General features: G+C 51.5%; 2 protein-coding genes across 4 annotated transcripts in view; one reads left to right on the plus strand and one right to left on the minus strand.

The window, feature by feature from the left end:
- Zcchc17 (zinc finger CCHC-type containing 17) overlaps nucleotides 1-2,542 on the plus strand; it is a 41,764-nt gene extending 39,222 nt beyond the window's left edge. For all 3 annotated transcript variants that reach the window (XM_032897004.1, XM_032897008.1, XM_032897005.1), the window contains one exon: nucleotides 1,154-2,542. In XM_032897004.1, coding sequence (XP_032752895.1) covers nucleotides 1,154-1,315 — 162 coding nt within the window. In that variant the 3' untranslated portion in view covers nucleotides 1,316-2,542. The remainder of the gene's footprint in view (nucleotides 1-1,153) is intronic.
- On the minus strand, nucleotides 2,461-9,313 carry Fabp3 (fatty acid binding protein 3). Its single transcript, XM_032897011.1, has 4 exons — nucleotides 9,118-9,313; nucleotides 5,470-5,642; nucleotides 3,884-3,985; nucleotides 2,461-2,745 (listed from the first exon to the last, which is right to left on the minus strand). The coding sequence occupies exons 1-4, from the start codon at nucleotides 9,188-9,190 to the stop codon at nucleotides 2,692-2,694; spliced, it is 402 nt and encodes a 133-aa protein (XP_032752902.1). The 5' UTR covers nucleotides 9,191-9,313; the 3' UTR covers nucleotides 2,461-2,691.
- Between the last annotated feature and the right edge of the window lie 5,127 nt (nucleotides 9,314-14,440).

Consider the following 14,440-nt stretch of genomic DNA (forward strand, 5'->3'; position numbering starts at 1 on the left):
GTGTGTGTGTGTGTCTGTGTGTGTGTGTGTCTGTGTCTGTGTCTGTGTCTGTGTGCGCGCACGTGCACACACACACACACACATACACACACACACATACACACACACACTCACTTATAAATATAACAATTGCAGTAGAGAGAAAAGCCTAGGGTACACGTTCTCCCAAAGAATGCAAACGGCTGACTGGTAGTACACTCATGCAGTTCCAGCATTCTGGAAGCTAGGCGGGAGGATCAACTCAACTACATGAGACCCTGCTTCAAAAACTCCTCCCCCCAAAATACTTGTTTTTCCTGATACTTTAACCATTAAAAGGACTGACCTAAACTTACTTGTTTTGAGACAGAGTCTCTTTCCACAGCTGTGGTTATCTTGGAACTCACTATGTATACCAGGCTGGCCAAGAACTCGCTGAGATCTACCGTGCCCAGCAAGTACTTAAAAAAATATCTTTAATCCCAGCAGAGGCAGGCAGATCTCTGAATTCCAGGCCAGCCTGGTCTATAGCGTGAGTTCCAGGACAGCCAAGGCTACACAGAGGAACCTCGTCTCAAAAACAAATGAAAAAGACTAGTTGCTTGTTTTTAAAAAACAACAAGAAAACAAAAAAAACACTGGGCTGGAGAAGTGCAATTCAAGTTCAGTTCCCAGAACCCACACTGGGTGTCTCAAAACCACGTACAACTAACTCTAGCCTCAGGGAAGTCTCAGGGCACTACCTGCACAGGTGTGTGTGTGTGTGTGCACGTGTGTGTGCGCGCGCGCGCATAGTGGAGTGTCTATGTTGTATACATGAGCACACTTTCACTGTGGTTCAAATAGGATAGAAGTCTACAAGTGCTGTGTGTCTTGGTTCTCCCTCGCATTTGGGATTTTGCTGCCTTTTTATTTTAGTCTGGCCGGTCTGGAGCTCCCCCAAATCTGCCTCTGTAGCACTGATTGCAGGCATGCACCACTCTGCCCTGGTTTCTTTTTGCAAGGGCTTATGCAGCTCTGCCTGACCTTGAAATCCTCACGTCCCTGTCCCCTCTTCCCCACTGCTGGAATTGCAGGCAGCACCACACACAGCTGTAGTTTACCTGGTGGTCACCGCTGGGGTTTCCATGTGAGAGACAGACACGCGTGTTGAAACTTTACATTTCCCTCTTAGGAAAAGAAGAAGAAGAAACATAGAGACAGGAAGTCGTCTGACTGCGATAGCCCTGACTCTGAGAGTGACACGGGCAAGAAGGCGAGGCACACAGCAAAAGACAGCAAGGCTCCAAAGAAGAAAAAGAAGAAGAAGAAGCACAAGAAGAAGCACAAGGAATGACGGTGAACAGGCCGCAGCGGCCCTGGCTCCTGCAAAGACCTCCAGTGAGAATGTGGCCTCCTACCCCACTGACTGTCCCCATGGTCTCGGATGGCTTTTCCTCATGCAGCAAGCAGACTGGGGAGCCAGAGGGCAGCTCCCAAAATGGTTTTTCCTTGTTGCTCCTGATCCCTTTGCAAGTGACCCCTGCACCCATCGCATTCACGCGCTCAGTTTCTTCATTCAGCAGAAGGGTCTAGTACCACCCCGGCTGCCACTGCCAGAGCTGGATTCCGCTGCAGTCCGTGCTGGAGCCACAGGTGCTACTGTGGAGGTGAGCCTGGCTGTGGCGGAAGAGCCACCCTGACCTGCCTGCTGTCTGGGGCAGTCGTGGGTGGACTCTGGGGCCTCCATTCGCTCAGCCAGGGCCTGTGAGGAGGACAGTGTTTGCAGTGACCGCTGAACCAGAGATCTGTAGCCAAGGTCATTGCTCTGCTTCTGTCTATCACTGTGTGACTGACTGGTTCCATTTCAGGCCTCTGCTTAAATTCCTGGCATAAATGGAAATGTGTTTGGTTTTAAACTTTGCAGAAGGCTTCACTCCTATAATCCTTCCTGGGTGACTTAGAGACTTAACACATCAGTTCACAGAAAACACTTAATATGTTATCCAAGACCCTGGAAAGAGGCCAAGCAGAGGCACAAAGCCAAGGCCACTAGCAGGTCACAGCTTTCTTGAGATTACTTATAAACCCTCTCTTCCACAGTGAAGACCTCTTTCCCCTGGGCTGACTAGGAAACCAGTGTTTGTAACCTGAGGACTTGCTGGGCATGAGTGTGTGGCTCTTAGCAGTCACCTCCCATCATAGTGGTCCACGCGTGGACCTTGATGTCCTGAGCTTGTACTCCAAAGGGAGGGTGACCACAGCATACCATGTAGCTAATCCAGGACTGTTGTGTGCAGGAGGGATGTGAAGTAGCCACTCAGTGACAGCCAGCTCCTCTGAGCAGGGGCGGTCAGTGCAAAGGCTCGCATAGGTGCTGCTGTCCCCGCACTGAGCCCGAGACTGTCCACTCAGCTCCTTATCAGCCCTGCTTCCCAAGTGACCTGCAGGCCTTCACTTCAGCACTGACACACAGGAAAGAAGACCAAAGGCAGAGGCAACTGGGTGGCCTTGGCTCTGCTTTATTGACCTTGGAGCACCCTTTGGATACAGTTTTAAAAAATAAACCACATACACAATGGGATCTGGGTCCAGGCTGGTGTCCGTATCTCCAGGAAAAGCCCAACCAAAGAGTATTTATATAAAACGTCAGAGGGGAGAAACATGAGGCAACGTGGTGCTGAGTTAGGGGTAGCCATTGGCAGAGGAGCAGTCAGTGACGGGGCAGCCAGGTCACGCCTCCTTCTCGTAAGTCCGAGTGCTCACCACATTGCCATGGGTGAGAGTCTGCAAGGAAAGACAGGGTCAGATGGAGCAGAGCAGGAGAGGGAGCACTCCCCACCCTCATCCTGAGCCGCACTTGGGGACCCCTGTGTGCCAGGCGCTTTCCTTTTTTTTTTTTTCTTTTTTTCTGATGCAGATCTTTTAAAGTAGATGTTATAATTACCATTTTAGAGATTTGGGGCGGGGAGAAGAGACCCTTGAAGAGGTAAATTGGTCAGGATCCAGTACATTCCTGTTCCTCTTTTATGTTCAGCACCTGCCTAAGGGGGTGTCTGGTGTATGGCAGACAAACAGGTGATAAGAGCAGCCAGAGCCTTGAGGAACTAAGCTACCAACCTTCCCTTCCTCCCTGACCATCCAGTATTCAGCTCAGTAGAGCCCAGCCATGGCCTCCTCTTACTCTACTGCCCGGTGAAATGGTCCTGATGGTTTCCTCCCTTCCAGAGTTAGGCACTTCACTTCTAACTCAGAGGGGACCCCAGTCTCGTGTGAATACACAATCAGCAGGTTCCACGGAGCCACCAAGGGCTGTGGTACTGACTTTGTGGTCCATGCTCCTGGCCCAGGTGCAGTCCTCCAAGGTTACTATATTCTAAGGATGCTCTCAAACTTATCCCAAAGCAGATCTACAGGCCTGGTTGTATCACCTCCTCTCTAGACAATGGATGTTTTCAGGAAGCCAGGAACAGTAGACAAAGCGTGACTAAGGAGGGGGTGCTCCCTGCAGTGCCAGCCAGACACACACTTGCTCCTGCAGATGCCTGCATTCCTACTCAGGAGGACAGAGTGGCAGCTGCTCCCCTCCTGGGATCAATTGGCCCTGCTTTCTGCCTCCTCCCGGGAACACAAGCAGGAGGAACCATTTGTGGGCAGCTGCTGCATCCTTCCTGCTTGGCTGGGCTTTGGGCTATGAATACACTGGCCTCCCAGTAGCCTCCAGGCTGCAGTCACTGTACGCATCCCAGTGGCCGTTAAAGAAGGTTATGTGTCCAGAGTCAGGTAGCTTTTAGGCTGAGGCTTGAACCAAGACCTGTGTAAGTCCACAGCTATGACTCCATCCCCGCCTCTCGTCCTACTTCCTCCCGACCCCAGGAAGGCCCTGGCCTGAAGAAGGCATGGTTCGTGTCATTGCCCATCTTACCAGGATGAGTTTCCCGTCACTTAGTTCCCTTGTAAGCGTAGTCTCCTGCCCGTCCCACTTCTGCACATGGACCAGTTTGCCTCCGTCCAGTGTCACGACCGACTGTAGAAAGAGGTAGAGCCTAAGTTGTGACCAAAGCCAGAATGGAAGGGCAAGACAAGCCCAGACAGACCAGGAACCTAACCGGTGATGGTGCTGGGATTGGCATCCAGAAAGCCCACCTCCAACCCAGTTGCACAGGCTTCCTGCTCTGGCTGCTCGGCAGAGAAGGGGCCCTCAGGCAGTGGGGGAGGCAGGCAGCTCAGCCTTGGGATATATTGGAAAATTAGACTTCCCTTTATATCACGTGACCTCCCTTAACTGGCAAAAGAGCAGCAATCGCAAGGTCCTTGGACGAGGACCTGGGTATCCTTGGAGTGTTCTCCAGCTCTAACTCCAGTGACCATTTGCTCCTCAGTGCTGCCAGCCTATCTCAGCTAGTTCGTGTTGGGCAGCTGTGCCAGAGCTGTCTTCTCTAGGAACCTGGGAGTTGTAGGTCAGAAGGAGAACTAAGCAGGGTTTGTTGGTAGGACTCTAGAAAGGTGATGGCTCTTTTCTGTCTATCTTCCACCTTCTGGAATAATCTTCCCCCGTTCTCCAAACATCCCAGTGGACCACTGTTGTATTTAATGTGGGATCTGGTCCCGCAGAAAGATGGCAAGTTCCCGGATGTAGGTAGGGAGACATGTGGTGGAGCAGGGCGCCTTCCCCATCTCCAAAGCCAGCATGCTGTGTGGTCCTGGGCTTTAGCGCCTCTGCAGCTGCAAGACTGGAACCTTCCCTGTTCTTTCTGGGGGCAACTGAGGAGGGAGTAGCTGAAGAGATGAGTTTTAGAGTTGTGATGCAGAAAATACGGTATAGGGACAACCTATAGATAAAAGCGTTACTCGGTTCTGTGCCTGGCCCAGTGCTGGGAGACTTGGAGCGGAGCAAGCTGCCAAGACAACCACCACAAGTTAACCGAGTAACACTGGAGGCAGGCGCTCCCTCCGATCCCCTGAAATAAATACGGAGACTACAGACACCCACAGCACTCATGTTGGTAAATGCAGGTTCTAGAGCACAGCTCTGCCTGTCAGCTGGTGGCACTGAAACAGTTTGTCCTGGTGAGTGGTCTAGCCTGGGATCTACAGAACGGGAAATCTCAGGATAGAGCTCAGGTTTTTTTTTGTTCCCAGCTGCCTCCTTTGCTGCCAGAGCCAGGATGACCTCAGTGTAGGGCACTGACTTCTGGGCATCACTCCTAAAGCACTTCAGGTCACAGCCATGACTGATGTCCTCAGAGCTGCTGCCTACCTTGGTGTACAAGGTCACCCAGCTGGAGCTGGAGACACAAGGTCGGAAGAATATCTTGGCTCTGCTGCCCACTCCAGTGACAGCTGACAGATCCTTCCCAGGAAGGTGAGAAGAGAATAGGCCAGAGTTTGTACTTAGTCCCTGAGCCATCCCAGCACTGGGCAGGCTTTATGAACCTGCCCCTTGGGGTAAAAAGCCAAGATGCTAAGAGAACCAGCTTCTTACCCTCCACACCCCTTTCTCTGACTCACCTTGACCTTCCTGTCATCTGCCGTGACCTCGTCGAACTCTACTCCCAGCTGAAAGCTGATCTCTGTGTTCTTGAAGGTACTATGTGTCTTTATGGTGATGGTATCCCCATTCTTCTCAATGATTGTGGTCGGCTTGGTCATGCTAGCCACCTGTCTGGTGGCAAAGCCCACACCTAAGGGCAGGGGCAGAAGGTTGAGACTCCATTAGCTAGGATAGAGAAGTGTTGTTCAAACCTAAGAGAAGTTTGGGGCCTAGGCATTGAGAAGGCTGTCCATAGTGGCCCACATCTTTGTGGGGGGCCATTTTCTCGTTCAGTCTTTTCCTTAGCTCTGCAGCTGTTAGACTGATGTCAGATATGAGGACTGTGGATGTCTGGGAAGGTTGGCAATAGTGGAAGTTAAGATATCAAGGGACGGGGCTGGGGATTTAGCTCAGCGGTAGAGCGCTTACCTAGGAAGCGCAAGGCCCTGGGTTCGGTCCCCAGATCCGAAAAAAAGAACCAAAAAAAAAAAAAAGATATCAAGGGACATGAACCACACAGCCAGCCCCTCGCTCAGTCCTGTCCCTGGAAGGTTTTGTAGATGTGAACAGGGTCACAAGTCAGATGGAAGCTTAAGCACCATGTCCCCTCCAGAGCTGCTGCCTTCTGGCCTCCTGAGTGCTCAGACCAGGGACTGAAGAAGAAGAGATAGTCAACTGCCTTCTAGAGTTCCCTAGACAAGGACTGTCTCCCGTTTCCACCCTGAAAACCGAGACGACAATGCTCTGCCCTCTGTGGCAATGCCACAGCTTCAAAGCCTCCTGGTTAGAAGCACAAAGGAGTTTTGTCTTCTACGGACGTAGGGGGCTGAAAGAATAGCAACAACGGGATGACATGAAGTCCCCAGGGAAACTCCTGACATAATCATTGGCTCTGAGACCTAGGTAAGGTTCCAAGTGTCCCTCAAGCAGGTGAAGCACAGACCCCTTAGGTCAACCCTTTGGGTTGTAGCTTTCCTGGAATCTTCCATTCTTGACTACCTCAGCACGTGCTGAGCCATTCCCGGCGAGGCAGCCCAAGGTAGGGATATGGTATTGTGAGAAGCTGTGTACATTGTACAAGCTCTACATGGTGGCCAGGTAATATTCGGGACAGCCCTAAGCATAGGTTCTGTTACTTTCCGTTCACAAATGAGGCTTAGACACTGTGTCATCTTAGCCAAAGTCAAACAGGCCAAGCATGGTGACTCCCCTAGAATCTCACTCAGGAGATGGGAGCAGGGGAAATGCCAAGAGTTCAAGGCCGGTTTGGGCTGCATAGCACCAGAACAGTGAGCTATAGTGAGACCCTGTCTCAAAAAGGCTAAATAAATCAATAATCCGTGTTTAGTGACGTAGATTCCCACTTTGTCATTCTCGGAACAGCATACTCTACCCTTCAAGCCCACCCTCTGGGCTTGCGGTCACTTAACGAGGCTGGGCTGCTCTGTTCTAAAAACCTTTGGTTGTATAGGATACGTCAGGGGCTTTGGCTACTACAGCAAGGAGTGAGACTTGGCTTTGCCTACTGGTATCGGGTGGGTTGGCTTCAGCAGTGAACCAGCCATTTTCCCAAGACCACAAGGTGTGGGGTGCTCATGAAGCCAGCCACGGCTGAAAGGTAGGGTGAATCTGCACCTCACTGGCCTTCAGCCTGTCTATATGTTCGGGCTAAACAGAATTTCAGTCCGCTAACAAAAGCTAAGAGTGCAGCATGGGACGGTGACATGCTCAGCCTGCTCAAGGCCCTGGTTTCTGTCAGTACCTATAGAACAAAGGCCTGATGACAGCGGGCCCTGGGGCCGAGTCTAGGAAGGCAGCTACAGCTCAGGGAAGCAGAACTAAACCCAAGTAATCTAGTAAGTACTCCCCATCTTAACAGCCAACTAGATGGGCGTGGGCGCGTGCCTCTAACCCCAGTGTGGGAGAGGCAGAGGCAAGAGAACCTGATCTCCACAGGGAGCGCAGTTAAGACCCTGTCTCAAAACAAAAACCAAGACCAGCGATCTTCCTGGAGGACCATGCTGTTCTCAGGGTAGGGTAGATGCTGGTGGGAGCGCTAGCTGGAGCTGTGGCCCATCAGTCATGGTGCTTGCTTAGCAAGTGCAAAAGGCCTTGGGTTCCATTCTCAAAACCAAAATGGCAAATCCTTTGTGGGCTTGTTTCAGAGAAGAGCCAGAAGTAGGTGAGAGGCATACACACACCCCTCAACATGTCATATTCCAGCCCTCCCTCCTCAAGAAGAAGGAATGGAATCTAACTCAGGCACGACACAGACCAGTTTCCCCTGCCCCAACCGACTCCACAGGAAGGGTCTTTAGTAAGCCCAAGGCAAGAAGGGAAGGGCGGGGGCCAGTCCTAGGTGAGTATTCATATGCCATTTCCCACTCCCTGTCCTCTGTTGAGATGGGAAGAGCTCTAGGTAGTTCTGGGTTTCCAACTGTTTGGAAGGCTGAGAGATAGCAGATTACAAGGTCAAAGCCAGCCTGGGCAAGTTAACGAGAACCTGTAATGCCTGCCAGGTATGCACAAGGCTCTAAGTTCAGGCTTCAGTACCACGAGAAGAAATCCTGGGTTTTCGTATCATGATGAGCTTGTGCATACTGGGGTGTTTTCCTACTAAGCAAATCATGGAACCCTCCCTTCCTCCCTCTCCTCTCCCTCCCTCCTTCCTTTTTCTTCAAGATAAGGTTTCTCTGTGAAGTCCCGGCTGTCCTGGAACTCTCTCTGTATAGACCAGGCCCGGAACTCAGAGATTTGCCTGCCTCTGCCCCCTAAAGCACTGGTCTTAAAGGCGTGTGTCATCACCAACACACACAGTTTTCCTAGGTCTTACAAATGTTCTTTGGAGCGTTATTCTCCCCCAAACCACACTCCCCCTTCTGGCACCCTGTCCGTATCTCAGATAGCAGCTTTCTTCACCTTATCCCGGGTGCTGATCGGATGGGAGACTGGTGCAGGCGGAAAGCCTATGTGTACAGTGGTGTCCTCTTGCCCTGCCTTAGCAGCAGTCTCTGGCCGAACCCAGGGGTGGCTGCACTCACTGAAGGTCAGGCTGGTGAGAACGAGGGCATCTTCCAGAGAGAGGCCTCTTCAGTACTCTAACGTGGAGGGGGAGGACTGTTGCTGACTGACCCGCGTGAGTCTTCACCTCTTCCCAGATCGAATTCACTGATTTTCTTTAGTTTACCTCCAGGCCTCTAGGTATTTCTTCCTACAGTACTCTCCATCTGCTGTTCCCTTTCGGGATTCAGTTTCTAGACCACCATGCTCCTGCTGCCAACCTCCCTCCTGCTTTCACTGCCCCCCTCACCTCCAGATCGCCTACATCGCTTCCTAGAAAGCTTCCCAGCCCGGACCTCTGCAGCCACGGCTGCCTTTCCGCCAACCCCTCGAGCTAGGGAGGCTCACCAAGCTTGGACCCGGACAACCTCCTCCCAGGAGGCCGGGATGGGGTAGGGTGGGGTGGAGGTGCTCCAGCCCAGACCACCCTCAGCGCCCCAGTATTCCCAGCCTGGACTGGCAGGGAGGTTGCAGGAGGCACACGGGGCCCTCCAGGAGGAGCTCAGCGCTAAGATCTCCTCGCGGGCCCTCCTGACCCTTGGATCCTGCGCCAGTCGTTCGCTCACCGAGTGACTTCATGTAGTCATCAAAATTCTTGCTGTCCACTAGCTTCCAGGTACCGACAAAGGCGTCCGCCATGGTGCAACGAGAGAGGAGGCGTGCAGGCAGTGAGAATCGCGGCTCCCGGCTGGAGAGTCTCTTTAAATAGCCCTCGCATCACATGATGAAAGTGGCCCACACCCCTTGCTCCCGAAATAGGAAGCCGGGGCTTGCACTCCCTCAAGGGGCTAGCGCCCATCCCCCACAGCCCTCCGGGCGCCTACGTCAGCGGCGCCCGCGGTCCCGCCGGTGCCTTCTAACCCATCCCTGCTCGATTGCCGGGCGCTCCCCGCAACCCAAATAGAGCATCCATCCCACCGCCATACTGAAAGGAAACTGGTTCTTGAGCTGGCGTCACGCTGGGGAAACGCCGCCTGATCCTTCTGGCGCCTTGTTTCACTGTGGTTTTATTACAGTGTGCGTGGACCTGTAGGCGCGCTTATTGGGGAGGGGGAAACTGGGGCGTTGTAACTCGCGGGAGTCACTTCTCTCCTTCCACCGTGTGGGTCCCACGTATCAAACTGGGGTCCTCAGGCTTGGCAGCAAGTGCCTTTACCAATGACCCATTTCAACGGCCCTATGTCCTCTTCTTGTAGAAGAGGCGCGGAGGCTCGAATGGGAATGACGCGGTCACCATAAGTAGAAAAGATTTGGAGCCGGGACAGAGAACGTGGTCTAGTGGCCCTTGAGCCTTCTTGCCTCATCCAGACAAGTGGAGAAGAGTTGCCTTGGACACCGCCGAGGCTGAGCTGCCCAGCGCCTCACCTGCTCTGGGAGAACATGACCTTGCTTCCCTCATGCTAGCCCCACACGTGCTTGCCCCTCCCTGCGGAATGTCTCCTGCCTGCGCCTCTCTCCGCAGTCCCACTCCCCACCGCTGCCTGAAAGCGCTCCAGGCTTTTCTGACCTCCGAGCTAGCGCCAGGGTCGTTCTTCACTCCGCCTAGAAAGTTTGTCTATTCAGTTAGTTCTTCTGGCCTCGGCCGCCTTAACTGCCGGAAAGCCGCGACCCTTTGCTGGAGTCAGTTTTATCTCTGACTTCTGCCACTAGACTGCTTGTCACCTTAAAGCACTTTATTAAATAAGACCCACTTCATGGATGGTTGTAGCCGGCTTTCAGGACATGGACCCACTGAACTTTTCCATTGGTAGGTGGTATCTTCTCCTTTTCATAGGTGAGTATAGGAAGCTCAGTGGAGCCCGTTCCTTAGTTCAGCAGTTTCTGTTTAATCATTACCAAGTTGTGTAGCCGGGCTTGACCTTGAACTAAAGATCTTCCTGCCTCTGTCTCCTGGATTACAGCTGTGTGCCGCTGGCCTGGCGTCAGTCACTAGTTATTAAGGCACCTGGAAGGCAAGAGAATCTTGAGTTGGGGGCCAGCCTGAGCTACATAAGGAGGATCCTCTCTCAAAGTAAATTCCTGGTCTGTGCTGGCCCTGCTTTGGAGAAGACCACATGGAGCAAGGTTCAGGCTAAAATATTTCCTCTAGGAGTGTCATGCTGTGAGGGACTCTAGAAGGAGCCTGTTCTGATTTGGGGGGGACATCAATGAAGGCCTGAGTGTGCAGACTCTCTACACAGAAGGAAGTGGAGTGCACAGAACTTCGGCCTCTAGAAGGATGTGCAGGACCAGAGCCCTGGAGCCTAACCAATATACCTGCAGTGTGGCAAGGCCTCTTTCCTGGGCCTCTTTTTGTTGGTGTTTTTTTCTTCCCAGAAACATGGGCTGTTCAGGGGAGGGAAGCCAATAAGGAAAAGTCCTCTCACCTCTGTCTTGATCCCTTTGGAGATTCCAGGTGCCAAAAGGCTAAGAGGCCCAATTCTGCCAAAGCTACAGGGACAGGCCTCAGGGCTGGGCCAGGAGCCCTGGTGACCTCAGCAATGGAGCAGGTGCTAAAGGAGGAAGGACATGGGATGGTTTCTGATTCAAGGTCACAAGCTGAGGCAAGGAGCCTCCTCTCTCAAAGACTGAGAAGTCTGAGACCCGGGACCAGAGCAGTCTGCCTACATGGACTCTGGAACACAGTGCTGGGAGCTGGGGTTGGCAGACAGCTGTTGGCAAAAAGACCCGTGTTCTAGTCCAGATCTCAGCTGTGCTAGCCATGCCCTGTGGTCTTGAGCAGTTCACTTAAGCCCCTCGGAATCAGTTTCATCTTTGAAATGGGGGATATTCGGAAATCATTAGAGAAAATACATTTAAGACTCTGGTTTGCTTTTTTCTTTTTCTTTGTTTCATTGTTTCTTTTTTTTTGTTTCTTTGTTTCTTCTTTCCTTTGTTTCTTTCTTTCTTTGACAGAAATCACTAGGTTGGGGCTGGGGATTTAGCTCAGTGGTAGAGCGCTTACCTAGGAAGCGCAAGGCCCTGGGTTGGTCCCCAGCTCGAAAAAAAGAACCAAAAAAAAAAAAAAAATCGCTAGGTAGCCCTGCCTGTCCTGGAATTCACTATGTGGACAAGGGTAGCCTTGAACTCAGAGATCTACCAGCCTCTGCCTCCTGAGTGCTGGGATCAAAGTCATGTACCACCATCCCTGGACCTACCTTCTCCTTCTCTTCCTCCTCTTCCTTTTCTTCCTTCTCCTCCTCCTCCTCCTTTTTTTTCCCCCCTGAGACAGGATTGCTCTGTGTAGCCCTGGCTGTCCTGGAACTCACTCTGTTGACCAGGCTAGTCTCGAAACCAGAGGCCTACCTGTCTCTGTCTCCCAAGTGCTGGGATTAAAGGCAGGCGTGCACCGTCACCTGACCTGTTTGCTTTGAAGAAGAGCCACTGAAAGGAGATAAGATAGCTCAGTGGGTAAGGTGGTTACTGAGCAAACATGAAAATTTCAGCACCCACATAAAAACCGGGCATGGTTGTTCATGTCGAAACCCCAGTACTGGATGGGACACAAAGCCATGTGCATTCTGGGTAAGGGTGATAGCTGGTAAGCCAATGTAGCAGAAATGGTGGGCTCCCAGGTTCAGTGAGAAACTCTGTTTCAAAAATAAAGTGGGCAACGAAAAGAACAAAACCTTTAACCCCTTTCATTCTAGCCCTGTGGAGGTAGGAGGATATATCTGTGGATTCCAGGCCACCAGCCAAGGCTGCTAATGAGACCCTGTCTAAAGAAAGGGGTAGAAAGTGACAGGAGACACCTGTCACACCTGGCTGATGTTTACCCCTACCGCCACGAAGGGCTACCAGGTCTTAGGCTTCAGAGCGGGTAGGACACAGTGCTATCTCTGTGCTCCTTGTGCTGAGCCCTGCCTGGGTTGAGCAGCACAGAATCTTGAGTTGAGAAGTTGAGCTGTAGACCTATGCAAAGCTCTGGCCTGGGCCACTAGGGTTGATTCCTTAGCCACACCCACTTTCCTTCTGCTAGGTTTATTGATTGTTGTTGTTCTTGTTGTTTGTGTGCATGACAGCTGTGTGTGAGCTTCAGGGATGTGTGTGAAATGTTGTGTATGTGGAGGGCAGAGGACAAATTTCAGCCTTGTTCTTTCCTTTTACTCTGGGATCTGGGAATAGAACTCAGTTACGTGCTCATAGCAAACACATTTATCCACTGGGCCATCTCACCAGACCACTACCTGTTTCTCTCTCTCTCTCTCTCTCTCTCTCTCTCTCTCTCTCTCTCTCTCTCTCTCTCTGTGTGTGTCTGTGTGTGTGTGTGTGTGTATGTGTGTTTACCCCCAGTACTATGCTAAGCAAGTGCTTCCCATGAGGCTATAAAAAAATTTATCATTATTATTAATATATCTCACAACTTTTTTTTTGTTTGTTTGGGTTTTTTTTTTTTTTTGTTTTTTTTTTTTTTTTTGTTTTTTTTTACAATTTGAGCAGGATCTCACTAACTTGCCCAGGCTGGCCTTGAACTTACTCTATAGCCCAGGGAGGTTTTGCCTCAGTTTCCCAGACTTGTACCACTGGCTTCAGCTCATTCTCCCTTCTAAGTATGTACGGTTCACACTTCATTCTCTGAGGGAATATATTCCCTCACCCTGCTACGTTAGAGGCTAGAGTCGAGCCTCGTCCCTTTTCTCACCCTTCTTGCTCTCAGTAGATGCAGGTGTGGCTATTACATCTGGCAAGCATCAGGGCCTGTCAAGAGCAGCATCTCTCCAGTCTTCCCCCTATAGTGATATAGTGACTCTTTGTTTCCATGGCAACCACAGGCTGGGAAGATGAAGAGGAGAGGTGAGTAACCAGGAGGGAACCATGGGATGGGCTGCTCTGTGGCTCCTTGTGGAGGGGGAAGAGGAAGCATACTCATCTCCGGCTGTTTCCAGGACCCTCTCTGCCATCTTGCTGCCTCTGCGTGGGAGTGTCCACTAGCTTGGGGGAGAGCCTAGAGGTAGAGGCCAAAGAGGCTGAGCCGGGCCTCCACCAACCCTGAGACATGGAGACATGTTTCTTCTGCCCATCCCTACTCCATACAATAGGAGTTATCCTGGCAATGGTGGAATAGAGCGTTCTGTTTCTGCCTACCCCGGCATCAGTGAGTCTGAGCTTTCTCCACTGCTCTACAACCCCTCTTAGTGAACAGTGTGCTCGCTTTGGAAAGAGAACTGCTTGGTAGTTCCCTTACTGTGTGGAACTACCATCCCTTACTATGGCCTGTCCTTACTGTGTAGAACACTGAGGCAAGCCCCTTGACCTCCGAGTTTCCTTTCCCTTCATAAAGGAAGGCCTTCAGATTCTCAGAGCATGGCGTTAAGACAAAATTAACGGGCCTAAGGGTTGGGGATTTAGCCCAGTGGTAGAGCGCTTGCCTAGCAAGAGCAAGGCCCTGGGTTCGGTCCCCAGCTCCGAAAACAAGAAAAAAGAAAAAAAAAATTAACGGGCCTAGGAGTATAGCTCACTGACAGAACATTTGCCTAGTCTGTGTGAGGCCCTGGCCTTGATTCTTACTTTGGAGGAGGTGGGGATGAACATAAATAAATAGAAATCCCAGCCCATCAATATTCAATGAATAGGAATTTCCTTCATTTCTCCCTTCCAGGCCCCCACGTTACTTTAAGACCCTGAGTCAGAAGGAAAGGATGTATAGCGTTTTTTTTCACGGAGGCCATATCGCCGACTTTAGATACTGTGAATAAATTCCCTCATATTTGCATTTCTCGTTGTTTAAATAGCCCTTTTACCATTGTTACTTGTGCTGAGCTCCGCAGGGGTCCAAGGTAAAAGGGAGTGCAGCAACCAGAGCCTCCCGAGTGCATGTGCGCATGCGCACGAGTGTTCCTTTGCCACTGGGAAATCCGTTTCCTTGTTCCTCAGGAGTTCTAGAGAAGCGATGATAAAGGCCTAGGTGTA

The sequence above is a fragment of the Rattus rattus genome, chromosome 1 (assembly GCF_011064425.1).
Source record: "Rattus rattus isolate New Zealand chromosome 1, Rrattus_CSIRO_v1, whole genome shotgun sequence".
Lineage (NCBI taxonomy): Eukaryota > Metazoa > Chordata > Mammalia > Rodentia > Muridae > Rattus > Rattus rattus.

Bases quoted from the DNA above. Each gene is read 5' to 3' on its own strand.
- Fabp3 (XM_032897011.1), bottom strand. From the start codon at position 9,190: ATGGCGGACGCCTTTGTCGGTACCTGGAAGCTAGTGGACAGCAAGAAT. The intron at 5,643-9,117 runs GTGAGCGAACGA...CCCTGCCCTTAG, and splicing joins TGACTACATGAAGTCACTCG to GTGTGGGCTTTGCCACCAGA. The intron at 3,986-5,469 runs GTGAGTCAGAGA...CTCTTTCTACAG, and splicing joins CAGATGACAGGAAGGTCAAG to TCGGTCGTGACACTGGACGG.